General features: G+C 27.8%; 1 protein-coding gene across 8 annotated transcripts in view; it reads left to right on the forward strand.

Moving 5' to 3' along the window:
- Positions 1–18,442, forward strand: part of LOC136968826 (protein 4.1-like) — a 57,089-nt gene that overhangs the window by 28,608 nt on the left and 10,039 nt on the right. For all 8 annotated transcript variants that reach the window (XM_067262871.1, XM_067262872.1, XM_067262867.1 and 5 more), the window contains exons 3-11: positions 4,813–4,917; positions 5,475–5,517; positions 8,638–8,713; positions 10,715–10,759; positions 15,010–15,183; positions 15,722–15,962; positions 16,638–16,735; positions 17,463–17,653; positions 17,780–17,958. In XM_067262871.1, the coding sequence (XP_067118972.1) occupies positions 4,813–4,917; positions 5,475–5,517; positions 8,638–8,713; positions 10,715–10,759; positions 15,010–15,183; positions 15,722–15,962; positions 16,638–16,735; positions 17,463–17,653; positions 17,780–17,958 (1,152 nt within the window). The remainder of the gene's footprint in view (positions 1–4,812; positions 4,918–5,474; positions 5,518–8,637; positions 8,714–10,714; positions 10,760–15,009; positions 15,184–15,721; positions 15,963–16,637; positions 16,736–17,462; positions 17,654–17,779; positions 17,959–18,442) is intronic.

Genomic DNA, 18,442 nt, shown 5'->3' on the forward strand with positions numbered 1-18,442 from the left:
GAATTTTTGATGGAAAATTTTATAGGACTGATTTTTATGTTTATACACTATTGTGTATAAAATACCATGTGTGTTTTTTTATGAGCAGTCTGAGATGACAAACATAACCTTTAATATTGTGAGCAAGCTCAGGTTTGATATCATGCCACATTTAGTGGAAGATGTTCAAATTTGCAACTGGAGTTTGAACTAGCGACTGTTTGTGTACGCTGGTAACATCTGCCCATCAACTAGCGAATGGTCAGATTAAAGATTGTAATGTACTGTAGTGAAGTTTGCCATAAATTTGGATAGCTGTACACTAAGTAATTCATGACAAAATATAGTTCACAGATAGTCATAACAAATTGTATGTGTTTCTGCTAAAATGACAATAATGTATTTTGGTATTCATATCATTAGTAATGTCATTAAATTGTCATAAATTAAAACTTTGCACTGATGTTAAGTACAAATAACTAATGTAACTGTGCATTGATATCTCAAGGATGTGTGTGTTAAAAGGCTGCTTAACCTTGGCAATAGTCCAGTTATGGCGGACTGAATTATATGGTTTGGGAACACTCATTGTTTTGGGACTCGCAGTTGGAGTCCAAAATGTTTGCAGAAATTTTATTTGATAAACTAAAATCTTCTTAGCCTTAATTTATTTGTAAACCAATTTTAATTTATGCAAAATTGACTACTTTGTTTCATTTTAGTTATACTTGTCATATTTCGTCATGACCATTTAGAAAATATATAAATTAAATTTTTCCCTTTTACTTTAATTCTACATAAAGATTTAGATGGAAGACCCTGTATTATCCTTGTCACAAATAAATAGAGTGCATGTTCTTTTATGAAAAAAGTTATAAGTTTTTTGAAAATTTGAAAAATCATTCATGTAATATTTTGTCTGAGCAAGAACAATTAGAATGGTCAGTCAAATGTTACATCACAATATACAAAAATAAAACAATATGATTTTCAAAGCTGTATTTAAATAATTTTTAATACTGGATGTATATGATCTTTAAAAGTGCTTAACAACATTTGTTTAATTTAAAAAAGTTTCTTAGTTGAATGAGAAGTTTATTTCCACTTTATGGTGTGGCTGCTGCTTCCAGAGATTCAGAAGACTGTCTGGCAACACTATTCCTAACTGGAGTTGGCTGGCAACACGGAAAGTGCACAAAAGTTCACTGCCTTGTCCGTCTGTCGCCAAGGTGTATGGATGTACAATACCGTTGCTCTGACCACATATAATAAAGTTTTGTTTTGTTACCGTTTGTGTAGTAGTGAAATTTGATTTAAATATGGATCTCATGAACGTGTTGGCATTCGACTACCTAACATTAGTATTTGAAAGAAGATTGGTAGGATAGAATTCCAAAATGGGAAAATATTGAAGAAAACTTGCAATAGGGTAAAATGAAAAAGTCGTCATAGAAAATTCATTTGAGAAATTTTTCAGTTTTCTGTTATTGATTACAGAAAAAAGTCAATGTAATGTCACAATCATTTTTATTTTTTAATCATTTCCAGTTTGCTTTTGTAAATCACCTCATTCTTCATTTGTGACATGACACTAGATTAAAATGTAGGATGTAACCAATCAATGTCTCTTATGCTATGTTGCAGTTTAAGCATGTCTAAATAAATAAATATTTTTTACTCTATCCTGTGAACATTAATAGGGTCTTCTTATTCCATGTCATTGTAGGTTTAGTCAGGTCCACAATGGGGTAGCCAAGTGTTGAAGAATGGAACTTGTTATGTCCAAGACAGACTAAACTGCTCATGAAAAATTTCTGGGATTAATTGTCCAGAATTTTTCTTGAGTTCCCTAGTGTGGTAAGCTGATGCTTTAATTATTTCAGCCATATACCCATTATTATATTGAAATATTAGAAAGACTGGTGACTTTATGGCTGATGCATGAAGATGTCAGTCTGTCTCTCTAGGGATCTTCAAACAGCACTTTTTCATGAACTGCCTGCCTCATGTATGTCAGGTCTTATTACTTGTTACCCAACCATCCTCATTGAATTTCTGATGGACATATAGAAAAATGTTTAAAATTATAAAAAAAAATAATAGAAAAATTTGCTGTCAATTATGATAGTTTATGTTCAAATGGAATTTTCTTTTTGACATCTATTATTGGTTCCATGACATGGATTTGTTTTGTGAAAATGGAATATGAGCTAATAAACAATATTATATTAAGAATAATCAATTAAAGTAAAAAGTATTCCAGAAATATTTTATATTTCGTTTATAATTATAAATATGTGAAAAGTTACTTTGTTACCGAAAGTACTTATTTATTAACATTGTGCTTTTCCTGTAATGAGTATTATATTGATTTTTATATTTTGATTCTTCAGATATTTAAAATAGAAAAAAAATATTGTATGTATAAATGTAAAGGATAAAAGAATAAAAAATGATGATGGTTTGCAACTACTATCTCATATTCAATGTGCTTCTATTGATATAACATTCGTGTATGCACATATGTAGCACACATTAGCTTAAGTTTGTTAATTTTTGTTTTAAATATCAAGAAAATTGATTATTTTTATTAACTGAATTTGTTTGGACAAAATGACATTTCAAACCAATAAAATAGTTTTACTTTTTGCCTGAATTATTATTAATTTTTATCAACTCATTTTCTAGATAATTTTTATAGTTCTGTATTAAAAAAAAATGAGGTATTTGATACTTTACTTCAACAAATATTTAGGTTAAAAAAATTTTATTAATAAAAGTTTGAGAATAGCTTATAATTTACAGTGGATTCACTTGTAAATTGTGTTCTAATTAATTAACCTGAATTTTTTTCACTGAAATTAATTCAAGTAAAAAAATTACATATAAATAACATCACTAGACCCAGTATACTATAAGCTGGACTCCAACCAATTGCCGAATTCTATCGGGCTAGATATGGCTAAATACTAAATAAATTATGCAACCAATTTGGCTCTAGAGGGAAGCGTTAGGTGCCATCTCTTATTAAATTTAATAATTATAATATTTAATTAATTAATTTAAATAATTTAGAACCACTGGAAGAAAAAATTGGCCCGGAGCGGGACCCGAACCCACAATTGCTTACCGTGCAGGATGCTCAAACCCACAACGTAATAACTGTCGATGGTTATAACATTATTTTTTCTTCCAGTGGTTTTAAATTATTTAAATTAATTAATTAAATATTATAATTATTAAATTTAATAAGAGATGGCTCCTAACACTTCCCTCTAGTGCCAAATTAGTTGCATAATTTATTTAGTATTTAGCTGAAATTAGCACTAAATTGAGTGTGGTGCTAAAGTGTCTCAAACAATAAGAGTTCTGTACAGTAATGTGATCTACACAAGTTTGAGTTTTAATTATACATTATCTGTCTAATTATGTACTTCAGTATCTGAGTTACTGCACACATTTAGTAACTCATAGATACTGAAAGATTCTTTTATTTAATATTTGAGTAAGTTCTGTTCAGATATTCATTGGCACTTTACAAGTATGATGCTATTTAGGGGAATGCTTTATTGAGATTTGACTGTAATGCAGATCTATACAGTTATTGATGAATAAGCTTAATAATTCTCGTTATCAGTTGTGCAAAATGCTTTGAAGATGAAGTCAGAAGTTATCATGCATGGATACTTAAAATATTAAGATAAAATATATTTGATTTAAATGTTAATTTGTTTTTATCTTTCAGATTAAAGATTGTGTCATAATAGTAAAATGATCATACAATATTTATTGACAATTTATTTTATTATTGAATTGATTAAAAGAAATTTTTTTTATAATTCTAAAACAAAAATGCTCATTATACTGTTTATTTTTTGTTAATTTAAAAAAAATTCTATATTCAGTACATTAAAAAGTAATTTTGTGACCTTGAACTTTAGATATTTGATAACATCCTTAACCTGATTGATTTGGATAAAAATCCAGCAGATCATTTGGTTATCAGGCTGTCTTAAATCTAATTAATAATCAAAGTGAAAGTAATTCAGCTAAAAGTAGATGGCTAGTCCGTCATCTTGGGATAAAGTTAATAATTATAAACAGATAAATTTATTTTTAATCGTTTTAATGTTCGGATTATTAATTAGACTTAAAATAGCCCAATAAAAATCCAGTAAATCATTTGGTTATTATCCAACTTTAGTTCAAGTTGATTCATAAGATGGTTCAAAAAATATAATAAATTGTGTTTACAGTAATAAAACAAGTACTCATTCACAAAAAATAAATAGCTTTTAGTCTTTCTTATTTGATATACTAATCTCAAATAGTTTTTAAAATTTGAATAGTAAATTAAACAAGCTGTTATTGTTTGATGATGAAATAGAGAAAATGTTGTTTATCGCATGTTAAAATTTGTCAAGTTATTCTGGATAAATTATGACTTCTTACAGTAGATTCCTGCTTTCATTGCTCAATTTACAATTCTCTGCTTTTACACTAGTGCAAATTTTGATGATGATTGTATGAAATGCTATATTTAAGTGTAATACTGTTTTGTTGACCATCTCTATACAGCATGATATGCAGTTAAATCATTTCTAAGGACATGATCTCAATTTGACACTGAGCTGGTGGGAAATAGGGCAGCACACTTTACAATGATTTACTTAATGATGATTTTCCAGGAACCAATTACATTGTAAAAGCAGGATCTATTGTATATATAATTTGAAATTTGTTTGAATATTATTTCATATTTTTGAAATAATAATTAAGATTTTAAAATTTAAATTAGAAGATGATAAACTTTGTTTGTTTTTCGTTTTTCAGAGACGAGCTAAAGGAAAAGAAGTTTTTGACCAAATATGCGACCATTTAAATTTACTTGAAAAAGATTATTTTGGTCTTTCTTACATTGATACTGATAATTGCAGGGTGAGTTGAAAAAAGTTATATACCTATTTGATATTTGAATAACCATATTAATATTAACTAATCTACAAATGTAATGACTGAAAAATTTTGAAGTGAAATAAATATTTGTCAAATTTAGTACAGATCTCTAGTAGCAAATTACTTCGTAATCATCATTAAATTAGCAGAGTTATAGTCCAATTATTTAAGGTGTTCATTTAGTTGTGTGTCTTTGTAGTTTTAAATCATTGTAATTATTCTCTGCTATGGACCATATGTTATATTTCATCATTAGCTAGGTTTTTTTTTAAATGAATTTTTAATTTTTTTTAGGGGGTTCCTTTTTGTTAATAGGGGGTTGGATATCTGTTGTCACTAGACATTTCCTAATACTTGTAAAATAAAATAAATAAGTTAAACTAATCTTATTGATTTAACATTATAAACTTTTATTCTAATAAAATATTTGGAATTTGTATCAAATATGAACAGTAAAATCTTAAATCAAGTTTTTTTTAAAATATAATACCTGTTTATGAAAAATTAAAATTGTAATAGATAAAATTTTTTAATTTTAGAGTTGGCTAAACAATGAAAAAAGAATTAGCAAGCAAGTTAAAAGTAAGTGTGCATTGTTTATTGTTCAGTTTTTGAAAACCTGAGAATTATTTTACTAAGTGCAATTGAAAACAAATTATGTACACTGTTTGTCTAGAAAAATAGAATATTTACACTGTAAAATGTCTAAGATTTAAAATAAAAATTTTTAAACAATTTATAAGCTGTTAACATATGCCCAAAGTTATAGATAAATCAAAATATAGTTTATATTTGAGTATAATTTCATTCATAAAATATTTAAAGAAATTTACATCAAATTTTTCAAATAAGGATTCTATTTTTGAATCATAAATTACATGATCTATTTTGATATGATTATCATAGTCATTATAACTATGTTATCCTAAGAAGAATGTATATAAGTTATCACTGAGATGGTGAAATTGATGATAATTACTCAATGCTTCAGCATTTGTTTGTGTCTACAGCTACTTTACACTTAATGATTGCTCAAACTTACAACCAGCTCTCCAGCATGAGGAATCCTTTTTTTTCTTTTGATTGTTCTGTAATATGTAAGAGTTTCAAATTAAAACAAAATTATACAAAGTTTGAGTTTTTTAAGCCTTTTCTTTATCTAGAATAAATAAAAATGATTAAACTTTTTGTTTAACAACCAATTTTCTCAACAACCTAGTAATTGGAACAGAACTATCAAGTGAGGAATTGTTTTATATATAATGTGTGTAGTTTTGTTTTCTGTAGCTTTATCATATTGCAGTATGAGAAAGTTATTAGAGAGGTTGCAGCTGAAGTTTTCAACACGAAAACGTGTACATCGGATGTTCAGCACCACCATCCTGTAAGCCTAGAAGTTTGACAATGGTATTTGGAACATCGAGCATGATTCCACTGACGTTCCAAACTCCATTGTCAAACTTCTAGGCTTACGGATGGCGGCGCTGAATGTCCGACATACACATTTTTGTGTTGAAAACGTCTGCCACAACTTCTGTATTAAGGTAAAATGTTTTTTTTTTTCTTTTTCCAATTGATAGAATAATGAAAGAAATGATGTAGCTAATTTCTTACAAAAATACCTGATGATGAAATAAAAGTCTGAAGTAAAATGAGACAAAGTAATGCCTGAATGCATACTTTCTAAGAAGAAAATTTGAATCTTTCTCCTCCAAAAGGATTCTGTTAAATTTAAGAGGATAGTGGTTTTGTACAAAAAAGCATTTTGGTTTTCTTATAACTTTTAATAAAAAATTAAAATGTTTTGTTAAGCACTTATTTCCTTCTTTAATAAAATATTTTGATTTGAATATAATTTTTTAAACAATTTAATTAAAATAATTAAATAATGTGTAACTTTGATGTGCTGATTATTATATTTAATTAAGTGATACTATATTAGTATAATAGTGAAATGATTGCCATTCCTAATTGTTATAATTTAATAAGATGAATGAAATTAATGAATACTGGGCATTTCATTTTATATTTATGTTTTAATTAATTACACGTTTGACTGCATTACTTCTACATTATTTAAATAATCCAAACCATTGAATGCAATATTCAAATAGTGAAAACATTGTATTATTTTTTGTCACATATGTACTCTCATACACACTCTTGTAATATGATACAAGATTTATATACCTTAATAATGCAACTATGATAGCCAGATACCTGAGGTTGGTAACCTTACTTGTAATGATAATCAAGAATGATAATCAAAAGTAATGGTTTAGAGCTATGCAAATAAGAGTCTAAGTAATCTAAATCTTGTGTTTATAACTGGACTTAGTTTCCAGTTTTACATCTTAAATATTCAATTGTATCAAACTTTTCAGTTGTCAACTGAAGTTTATGGTAAGACTGTAAGTCTTGTGCATGTGGTTTCTGAAGGCAGGGAAAGTGTGAATGATTGATATCCAGGTCATTGCTTTCTTTGATATTCAGGATGTTGTGAGATGCAAAATGGATTGTTAGTAGCCAGATTTTTAATCAACAATGAAATGCACAGATGAGTAAGTAGAATATAGCTAGAATTGTGGATGATGGAGTGAATCTTTTATTAGAACAGTGCACCATTCTGTAATACTTTCTGTTAAAGCAGCTTTTAGCTAATAAAAAATTTCCTGTGCTTGATCATGTTTCTTTTATTCGCCACATCTTATCTTCTTAAAGATCAAAGAATTACAAAATGAGTTCCTTTGATCGTGTAGTGATAGAAGAGGTGAAAAAGTAATGGAACTCATCAATAGTTTTACACACTAGCAGTTGCCAACCTTTCTGGCTTCACTGAGAACTAAACTGACAAGTTTGAATCTTGCAGACTCCTATGATGAATGTTTAAACAATACAAACATCTGTAAAATAATTATCATAAAAGTTCCATTTTACTTTATTAATGTAAAATTTACTTGGTTATTATTATGTCATTTTGAGCATCATGAGGTGTGACAGTGAGCTGTCCAGGATGGTGTTACAACACCACCACACCCTGGGTGGCAATGCTCAGGCGCTATGAAAAAGGAGGCCTAGTGTACATTTGGGCGGCCCTCTTCACCATATTGTTATCTCCATGCAACTCTCACCCTTGATTTGCCTGCAATATGGGTCAGTACAAATGGTTTAAACACCATTAGCTCCATTTACTTCTGCACCTAATTTGTGTATTCATTCTCAAAATTTGATTGATTGATGTTGATTAAATGTTGCCATTTTTCATTAATTGTGATGAGGAATCCACGATTCTATAATACATTTGTATATTATAGCGTATAATCTTTGTACTATGGTGCATGTGTGCAGTCATTACGTGCACTTCGATTTAAAACTTCAAGATTTCTTGTTCTAAATGGTTAATGCCATTTCTTTTTTCAATTTTAAAAACCTGTTCGAAAAGTTTTGTGATTCTGTTTCTGCCTGAGGACAACACCCATTACTGTGTTGAAAGCGCTAGTAGCAAAATAAAACATTCTTTAAACATGTTTTTTTTTTTTGTTTTTTTAAGTTAGTAAAACTATTGGTGTGACATTCACCATACAACTTTGATTTGTTAAGATGTTTATATTTGTATATTATAGAATATAATCTTTGTATAAATTACATTAAATAAATTTACACATGTAGTATATTATTTTTAATATGATTTTAAAATTTCAGGTACACCGTGGGTATTTCAGTTTGAAGTGAAATTTTATCCACCTGATCCTTCCCAACTTCAAGAAGATATTACACGGTAAGTTAAAGTTTTAATACTTTAAATAATGTAAAATTTTAATTGTGATTCTTCTTTTTAAATATTAAATCTATGAAAATTTGATATTATTAAATTCATTACAAAACATATAGAAAGACTTGTTTTCCTTATTAATGTTCATAATTTATAGTACAGTGATAGTATAGTACACCTCGGTTTTCGTCAATAATCCATCTGAAAACAATCGGCGAAATCCGAAACTGACGAAAACAAGGCAATTATTTCCATATGAATCAATGTAAATCCAATTAATTCTTTCTAGACACTCCAAAATACGTACCAAAAACACATTTTATAGAGAGTTAATATAGCGTTAAATACTAAAAGCAATAAGAAATTAACATAAAAGACTAATTAGCATAAAGATAAAAGCATTAAGATTAAAGAGAAGATAATTAACATTAAGATGAGAGCAATGAAATTGTTCGGCTAGATATGCGGGGTAATGTTTTGTCTTGTAGAAGCTAGTTGGACATGAGCTTCTAGCCTATATTGCCAAGTGGTAAAGTGTGGCATAATTGCCATGTAATAGTAGTTGCATGCGTTTATGATAGTTGTATCGAGGGGAATAATGCCTTCCGGGAAATCCTTTAAAGGTAACTGGCCCTTATTCAGGCATTATAGATGTGGAGAAAACCCAGAAAACTTAATGTGGCCAGCCCACCCTGGCGAAGAGCAAACTCACGACTGAACTCCTGGTGTTCATGGAACGGAACTGTTGGCCACTGGTGGGTCGTTGCGGGGTAATGTTCACACAACGAGAAATAATGCCACAGTGAGCCGGAAAATGCGTGGGTTGCCCTTTGTTTTTGCAAAATTAGGAGCGAGATCATTTGAGCATACCAACAAAAACCGAGACAAATTTTTTTTGAAAAAATTGACGAAAACCGAGGTATTACTGTATCAGAAAAACTATGTATCTTCATTAGTCACTTACATTTTCCAGTTCAGAATTAATTTTATATGAACTTAAAAATTAGGAATGAATTTTTATTCATAGACAATGAATGACAAGAAACATTATTATTGAGGCAGAGTGTTAGTGAAGTCTCTTCTATGTGGCTTATTGAATTGTATTCGTTCTCAAAATTTGATTGATTGACGTTGATTAAATGTTGCCATTTTTCATTAATTGTGATGAAGAATCCAGAAATGTAATAAAAAAATGGGATCCCTGACTTGTTTACAAGATATAGTGGGTCAAAGTGATGATATCCATGCTTCCTGACATGATTGTGTGTGGCTAATGGAATTTGGGGCAAAAAAATAACATTTGTAGTGCCCATTTTCCATTTGGTGCCAGACAAGTGTAAGGATTACATCTTTTAGTACAAGGATCACCTCTCTATAGCCAACAAGCATAAGGATTACCTTCTTGTGTGGCCAGTAATCATTTTATTCTGATTGCATGCTCACTCTCTATCTCTCATTCTCACACACACATTCAAACACATGTCAGCACACTTAGGTTAGATGCAGTAAAAGATAATTTATATGTACTAATACTAATTTTAAAATTTTTAATTACAAAAACAAAACACCTCACTTTAATTCTATTATGATATGACAAAGTTGCACAGTATTCCTAGTTATTAATTTTACTTTCCAGTGATAAATTTGTTTCGAAATAAATATTTAACCTGATATGCAGTGTAAGGTGGCTGAAGTGGTGGACTGGGTAAATCTTAACTTAAAATTTTTCTTAACACTGCATCACAAAAGATGAATGTCTCATGGATTCATAATGGGAAATGACAAACATTTAGTTTAAATGAAAATAAGGAAATTTACAATGAATGTAGTTCATTCAAATTAACTTTTAGCAGAAGGGAATAATAATAAGTAATTATATTGAAAACTACATTGCAGTTATCAACCCGTTTTACATTAAATTTTGAATTTTCAAATGATTAACTTTAAATTGAATATTAATGTATTAAAAAAAAATTGCACTGCCATGTAATTTTTTTTAATTTCTAGATATCAGCTGTGTTTACAAGTTAGAAGTGATATTCTTATTGGAAAGTAAGTATTTTTTATTATTGAAACTTATTAGTTTCATATAATAGGAATTATGTTTATTTTTGAGTGAGTTTTAAATATAATTTATTAAACATATATCCATTAGTGAACTTTTATTATTATGTTTACTTTAATCTTATAAAAAAAAAACCCAACACTTTGGGTTTCTTTTATTATATCAAATATGAAAAAAGCAATTGTAAACATAAAATAATGGAGATATATGAATATATAAAAGTTTAAAACAAAAGTGTTTAATATGAATGTTAGAATGATATATGCAAACTTTGGTATAAGTAATATATTTTATAAGTTAATTTTATCGGGAACAGACATATTTTTAAACATCAAGATTAACACACAAGAAATGTAGAAAAGTTATATTACAAACTTTTTATATAATGGTAAATTACAATGTACCTTTTCTTTAAGACATTTAGTAAAGAGTATACATTTAGTATACTAATGCAAATCCTTTTTTTTTAAAAACACACATTTACAGTTAATTAAAATTACTTGACAGTGCACTGAACAGCACTTAGCCATCACAAGTGATGTTGGTTTTGACCAGGTTTTTTTTAATCTTGTTCAAATAGTAAAAAAAAATTTTGTTTTTTTAAAAATATATAAAAAAGAATATTTTATTATATATTTAAATCTGTTGTACTTTTATAATAAATTTATGTAAAATTTATTATAAAATTTATTATTTTTTACTGAATTTTTATGATACTCTTTTACCTATCTTCTACTGCTTAAATTTATTAGGTAATAAATAAATTTATTAAATTTAAGCAGTAGATGTACTGAAATTTAAGCTGAATAAATTAAGAGGATGAATGGAATAGTTTTCAATAAAACTTTTGAAAGTACAGAAGTATAAGAGGTGGAATGCATGAAGTGGTTAAAAGTTTACAAGCAATTACACAGAACTATAGCCTAAATTACATTTTCAATGCATACAAAATGATCTTATTTTTTAAATGTCTGCCATATAAAAGAAGAGCATTCAAAGGTGATTCATGATATAGAGGTAAAAAAGTAAAGAGCATGTAACTCTTGAGAGTGAACATGATAGGTGTTGAAAAACTGCTGTTATTAATTGGAAAAATTTTTAAAATCTCAATGTTTCTTTAATGTCAAGAGGTTAAAATGTTAAAATACACAAAATGTAGCAAATAAGAAAACATGAATGATATCAGAGCTTTTTTCTAACTGGCTGAAAAAAATTGGACAGCAACATGATTGCTGAAAATGGAAAAATTATTCTTTTAATTAATAATTGCAATGCTCATTTGATAATTACTAGTTTGAAAGTTATAATGTTTCAGTTTTTACCACCAAAAAAAACTTCTAGAATGCAATACTTCGATCAGGAAATTATTCAAAATTTTAAATTTGATACAAAACTTTCCTGATATGAAAGATATGTTCCATCTTCAGTAACTTGCAATGTTTGGAATGAACCTGCTAGATGCAATGCAAATGATTAACGAAAAATGAAGTTACCATGAAATATCATTGCAAAATGTGGTTTAGTCAACAATTTGTTGATGCTTTGGATAAATCTGAATTTTTATCAGAATTTATCAATTACATTGAAGAAGATTGGGGCTATCTCGTCAAGTATCATTTTAAGATTTTGTTGATGTTGACAATGAGTTAACTGTCTGCAGACACTTACCTGAAGATGGCATATTCTTGGTTCTCTACTTCAGCAAAGAACAAATGATGAAGATAAAGAAACAAATTTTGTCCTGGACAAATATTCTGGTCCCCCTATATAGAAAACCAGAAAAGCTTTCAACCTTTCAAGGAGCTTTCTAGAAACTACATTGTTCATAAAACAAGATGCTTTTGAGGCAGTCATCTTCATCAAAAACATTGTAAAGAAAAAATCTATGACAACACACTTGTGTAACACTTTTTCCACTAAAAATATCAATATTTGCTATTTTCTATATAGCTTCTTGTAAGAATTTTTTCAAACAAAAAACAGAATTGTTTTTTTCAGACAACTTAAATCATACTGTACATATTCAGAATCAAGTGCTTTTGGAGCTGATATACAAATCGTTGCTTTGGTAAAAGTTCCTATCTGTTTTAGTGACAATGACATCATCAAACTGTAGAGATATATGTACTCACTACCTTGGGCATGATGAAATGCCACAGAGTTGTCCTAGAAAATGTAGATTTTGTGACACAATTGTTTCCTCTTTGTTGAAATTAGTTTGGTAGATAAGATATTTTTATAGCACAGCACTTGCAGACTTGTAGTTTGTTGACACCTGGAGTAAGGATTCATACCCAGAAACTTACTATATGCATCAAACTATTCTTGTTATAGAACTTGCCTTTTCTGTGCTTAATATAAGGTTTGCCATCAGAGCTGTGCAAGTTAAATTTTGATTCATCCAAAAGCATAACGGAATCCCAATGTTCTAGTCCATATTCTGTTTAAACTAGATAAGCTATTGTCTGTCCATCATTTTACTCACAGTAATAGTTTCTTATGTGGAGGATAGGTTTTTTTTAAACCCATGTTGCACAGGCAGTATCACAATTTGTACATTTGCTTTTACTCTTTCTACTTTATTCTGTTTGGAACAACTAGCAATACATTTTAACAGGTTGTGACACTTAAACATGCTTATCTCCTGATCCAGTTTTAGATGTTTCCATGTTTACATTACCTTTGTAACAAATGCATGGTTGTTGATTCATAATCTAGCACAGAGTGCTTTGTCATCAGATAAATCAGCATTTTATATTTAAAGCAATAGTTATGAATTTTTTATGTGGCATTAAAAGTCAAAATCTTTTCATTTTGCTTACAAAAAACATATTACAGTTGCTTAGATTTTTATAATACTGGATGATTGCCAACCCTGCAACCCAGTGAAAAGTGTTCTTACATTTATGATGTCATGGATGATGTCGTCTTTATAATTTCTTGCAAGTCTGCATGGTGAAATGATGATTGTTTATTTTTTAAATTAAAATATTTTTATAGGATTTTGTTTCATGCAGTTTCCAAAGCCACTATTGTATAACTTGACGTTTATGTTGATAATAATGCATTAATTAAGGCTAATGTAATGATCTGAATATAGAATAATTTTTCAAACATATTGAATTACTTTCAATCCAATTACATTAACCAGTAAAATTTTTACGATACAAATTCACCTAACATATATCATTATGTAAGTATCCATTTAATATTAACTTTAATTAGATTAGGAATATTTGAAAATAATCCTGAAAAAGATTAAACTTAAGTATATACCGGGTGTTTTTGTCATGTTGAACTTAACAGCCTGCTCTACAGTTTCATAAAAATGAAAAAATTCCATATAAACATGGGTCCAAAAGCATTTCTTTTCAGGTTACAGAAGTTTGAAAGGTTCTTCTTACAATCATTGCACTTTATGCAATTGCTATTAGTTCAGCCATGCATAAATGAAATATCCACTTTTTCTGGGTTAGAGTAACTTAATTGTATAAAGACTGCTTAAAATATTGCTTGAAAACAAAGACGTCGAAATATAGCTTGCTATTAATTTATATTATGTAAAATTTTTAAGTGCAACTAATTTTAAAATTGCTATTATTTCAAAATGAAGCATTTTCAGACTTTCCTTTATTTGGAATTTTTTCATTTTTATGACTCATAGAACATGCTTTTAAAGTTTGGTGAGACTTTTCAAAAACATTTTGTATATTTTCAGTAATGTCATTTGATTAGTATTTTTATATACTTTAAATGTAAATACTTCTGTTTTTTATCATTATAAATGTGGTTTTTGTACATAATTTATATATCGCTTATAAAATCGACTAAAGTAAAGATATTATTTATATCATCAGTGGAAAGTTGTATCTTCATTTTTTTTATATAAACAAGAAAAGCAAAAACAATTTTTTTCCCAACTTATTCACAATTTAAAATGAAAATAAATTAAACTTTTGTTAACAAAACTATATTAAAAGATGTGTACATTAAATATATATGCTACAGCATATGTACATACACAATAGGCCTACATGTAACATTTTAGATTATTTATTATTTTACAACTACAATTAATAAACAAGAGTTTCTGTTCCTCAAATTTTGCTATTTATGTGAATGCAGTATTTATTTTCTTATATCATGTGTTATATTAAACTTTTGTTTTCAATACTTTTTGAATATTAAGAGATTTACTATATTTTAGGAAACATTAACTATTTTTTGATTTTTACAGACTTCCTTGCTCATTTGTGACACATGCATTACTTGGTTCGTTTCTGGTACAAGCAGAATTGGGTGATTACGAATACGAAGAACACGGAACAAATTATTTGTCAAATTTTCATTTTGCACCTAACCAAACGGCTGAGCTAGAAGAAAAAGTTATGGAGTTGCACAAACAACACAAGTAAGATAAATAAGCATTTCATTTTTAAGTGCCATAAACAATAAACTTGAAGAAAATCTTACAAATACAATTTTTATGTAAATTTTCAAGAACTAGATCTTAATATAAAATTTAGTTTAAAAATTTGGATTTAAAAAAAAAATTATGGTGGTACATAACTGACTGACTAGATTTTAGTTTGGATGAATAATCAACAAATTCAATCTGTTTTTAAAAATATTTGATCGTATTTTTGGGTAAAACATGTATATTAAATTATATATCACATATCTCAAATACAATTGGAGACATGTAATTCAAATATTTAATATTGAGTTTATTTGGACCATTAAAAAATATTAACTATTATAAATAAGGTTAACATTGTTTCAGCATTAATTTTTAAATGAAATTGCTAAATGTTTAATTGATATACTACATATTTATGTAAAATGTGTTTTAATTGAATATAATTTTCTAAATTTATGTAAAAAATTTAATTTAATAATTAAATAAATTTTCTTAAGCTTAAAATTGCCTTGATAAAATGTCATTTCAGAGGACAAACACCAGCAGAAGCTGAAGTTCATTATTTAGACAATGCAAAAAAATTAGCTATGTATGGAGTTGACTTACACCATGCTAAAGATTCTGAAGGTATTGACATCATGTTAGGAGTGTGTGCTTCTGGATTATTGGTGTATAGGGAAAGATTACGTATTAATCGATTTGCGTGGCCTAAAATTCTGAAAGTCTCTTATAAAAGGAACAATTTTTATATCAAAATTCGACCTGGCGAGGTAACTTATTAATTTTTTATTTTAAAATATAAAAATATTTCTTGTTATTACAGTAAATATTTCAGGTAGGGACTATTTGAATCATTCTGTGGGCAAGAAATGTAATGATCAGTGAATTTGATTGTCATATGTACAAAATAATTGTAATATGTATTCATGTATTTATATACCAATGCAGATACAGTCTGAACAGTGCTTCTTAACTGGTGTTCTTCAAACTTGCCTCAAATGTTCCACATAAAAAAAAGGCTTTAAAGCTTTTATTACAAATTTATTTCAATGTACTACACATTATTTGTAGGCAATTTCATGTTTCTCTTTTTATTCAGTACAATAACGTTTATTGCTTTATTGTTTGTTAAACATGGAATTGCTTATCAATTTTTTCAATATATTGATGTTAATGTTCCATGTAATAAAGTGTATGAATGGTGTTCCATTTCACCGGAATGGTTGAGAACCACTGGTCTAGAATGTGGTATTTTTCTTAACAATTTTGATGTTACTAGGTTAAGTAATAGGTTACAGTCAGTGCTAAATATTTTTTAATAAACTTTAATATTATTATGATAAAATTGCATATTATTTATTCTAAAAATGCTCATTTATATGAAGAATTATTCTGTTCAAAAATTTATTCAGATAATATATATTTCATAATTTTTGTCTCTTTAGTTTGAACAATTTGAAAGTACAATTGGATTTAAACTAGCCAATCATAGAGCAGCTAAAAGGTTGTGGAAAGTTTGTGTAGAACATCATACATTTTTCAGGTATACAAGTATATTTTATGAAATTGATACTAATAATTCAGATTATTAGTATATGATTTTTTATTTTATGATCATTTTCTAATTTTTTAAGGAAAAATTTAGATGACAATAATTGTATAAAAGTGCTATTTTATATTTTCTATATTTAGATTATTTGACAGAATAATTATTAGCAAATTTTAGACAGTTGACAAATTCAAAATACACTCTTTAATTGAAATATTTATGAAAGTATGACTTTCAATCTAAGTACAGTAATGCCTTGAGATAAGAGTTTAAATTGTTTCAAGACTAAGCTCGTAACTCAAAAGACTTGTATCTAACTTCAATGGGAAAAATTGATTTGAATCAGAATATTTCTGATCCATTCCAGACCTCTAAAACTCACCCCTAATTTTGTATTTGTGGGTATCTTACAAGCAAAAATGTGTGAATAAACAAGAAATAGATTTATTAACTAATTATTAATAAGTTTTTGTTTCATAATTACATTAAAATTTCAAAATATGATCATTTATACCAGTGTTTTGGATTTGTCTAAGTTTTTTATCATAGACATTAGATAAATTTATAGTACTAATGTGCTATTTAAGAATTATTTTTGTGTGTGTCATGTAATTGTTTGTTAATTTTCTTTCATTAAAACAAATTCATTTTTTTGTTTGTATTAATATTCTCTGATTTGAATTATTTTTAATATTAAAGTAATTAATAAATTTTTCTTAAGATTGATGACACCTGTATCTCCACCTAAACAAAAACTTCTTCCATACTTTGGTTCTAAGTTTCGTTATTCTGGCAGAACTCAGTATCAAACAAAGAAAGCTAGTGCATTAATAGATCGTCCACCACCTGATTTTGAACGCTCATTAAGTACTAGACATCTAGCTTCAAGGAGTATGGATGGGGGAATGTCAGGCAAGTGTAATAAATGACTAAAAATAATGTATTGATGTTCAAATAAATATAATTATGTTTGTCATTTTGCTTCATTGTTAGAAATGCAATGATCTTTTATTAAGATTTCTATAATCTTCAATGTAGCCTTAGGTCAGTCGAAGGATCAGCTATCTCCTGATAAACGCCTAGATGAGAACAAACGACATACACTTGCAGGTGCTCCTCAAGGAATCTCAAATGAGGATTTGGAAAAAGATAAATATAAAACTCCTGTATCAGAAAAACAACCTACTGAAAAGGATGAAGTTAAAAAAGAAGGAAAGGTAATTTTTAATGAAAAAATTAGTTGAAACTTTCTTTTGGTTTGTGCAAATTAAAAATATATTTTAATGAAGAGAACTCATGTTGATTAGTTTAGTTTTAATGACAAAAGATAAATTTATTTACCATTACAACTTAGCTGATTACCATGCCTTTCTATACTTATTTTTTCAGTATTACTGTTATTGTTAAACTGAAATAAGAATAGAACAACATTAGATTTCTCAAATTATTATTGTTCAGCTTATTAATCATACTCTTTTGGGGTTGCTGCAGCAGATTGATTTCTTACACCTCACTTTGTCCTCTGCCAAATTCTGATCAACTCTCAAGATTCCTTAAATTAATATTTTAAAAAATTCTTTTCTCTAATAATAATTTTATATATGGGATGAATCAGGAATAAATTTCCATAAAAGAACATTGCAGAAAAGTGCTGTTTTCCATGAAAAATCTCTGGGATTGCTTGTCCAGATTAAATTCAAG

Source organism: Centruroides vittatus, unplaced genomic scaffold, assembly GCF_030686945.1.
Source record: "Centruroides vittatus isolate TY-2023 unplaced genomic scaffold, ASM3068694v2 contig_1620, whole genome shotgun sequence".
Taxonomy (NCBI): Eukaryota; Metazoa; Arthropoda; class Arachnida; order Scorpiones; family Buthidae; genus Centruroides; species Centruroides vittatus.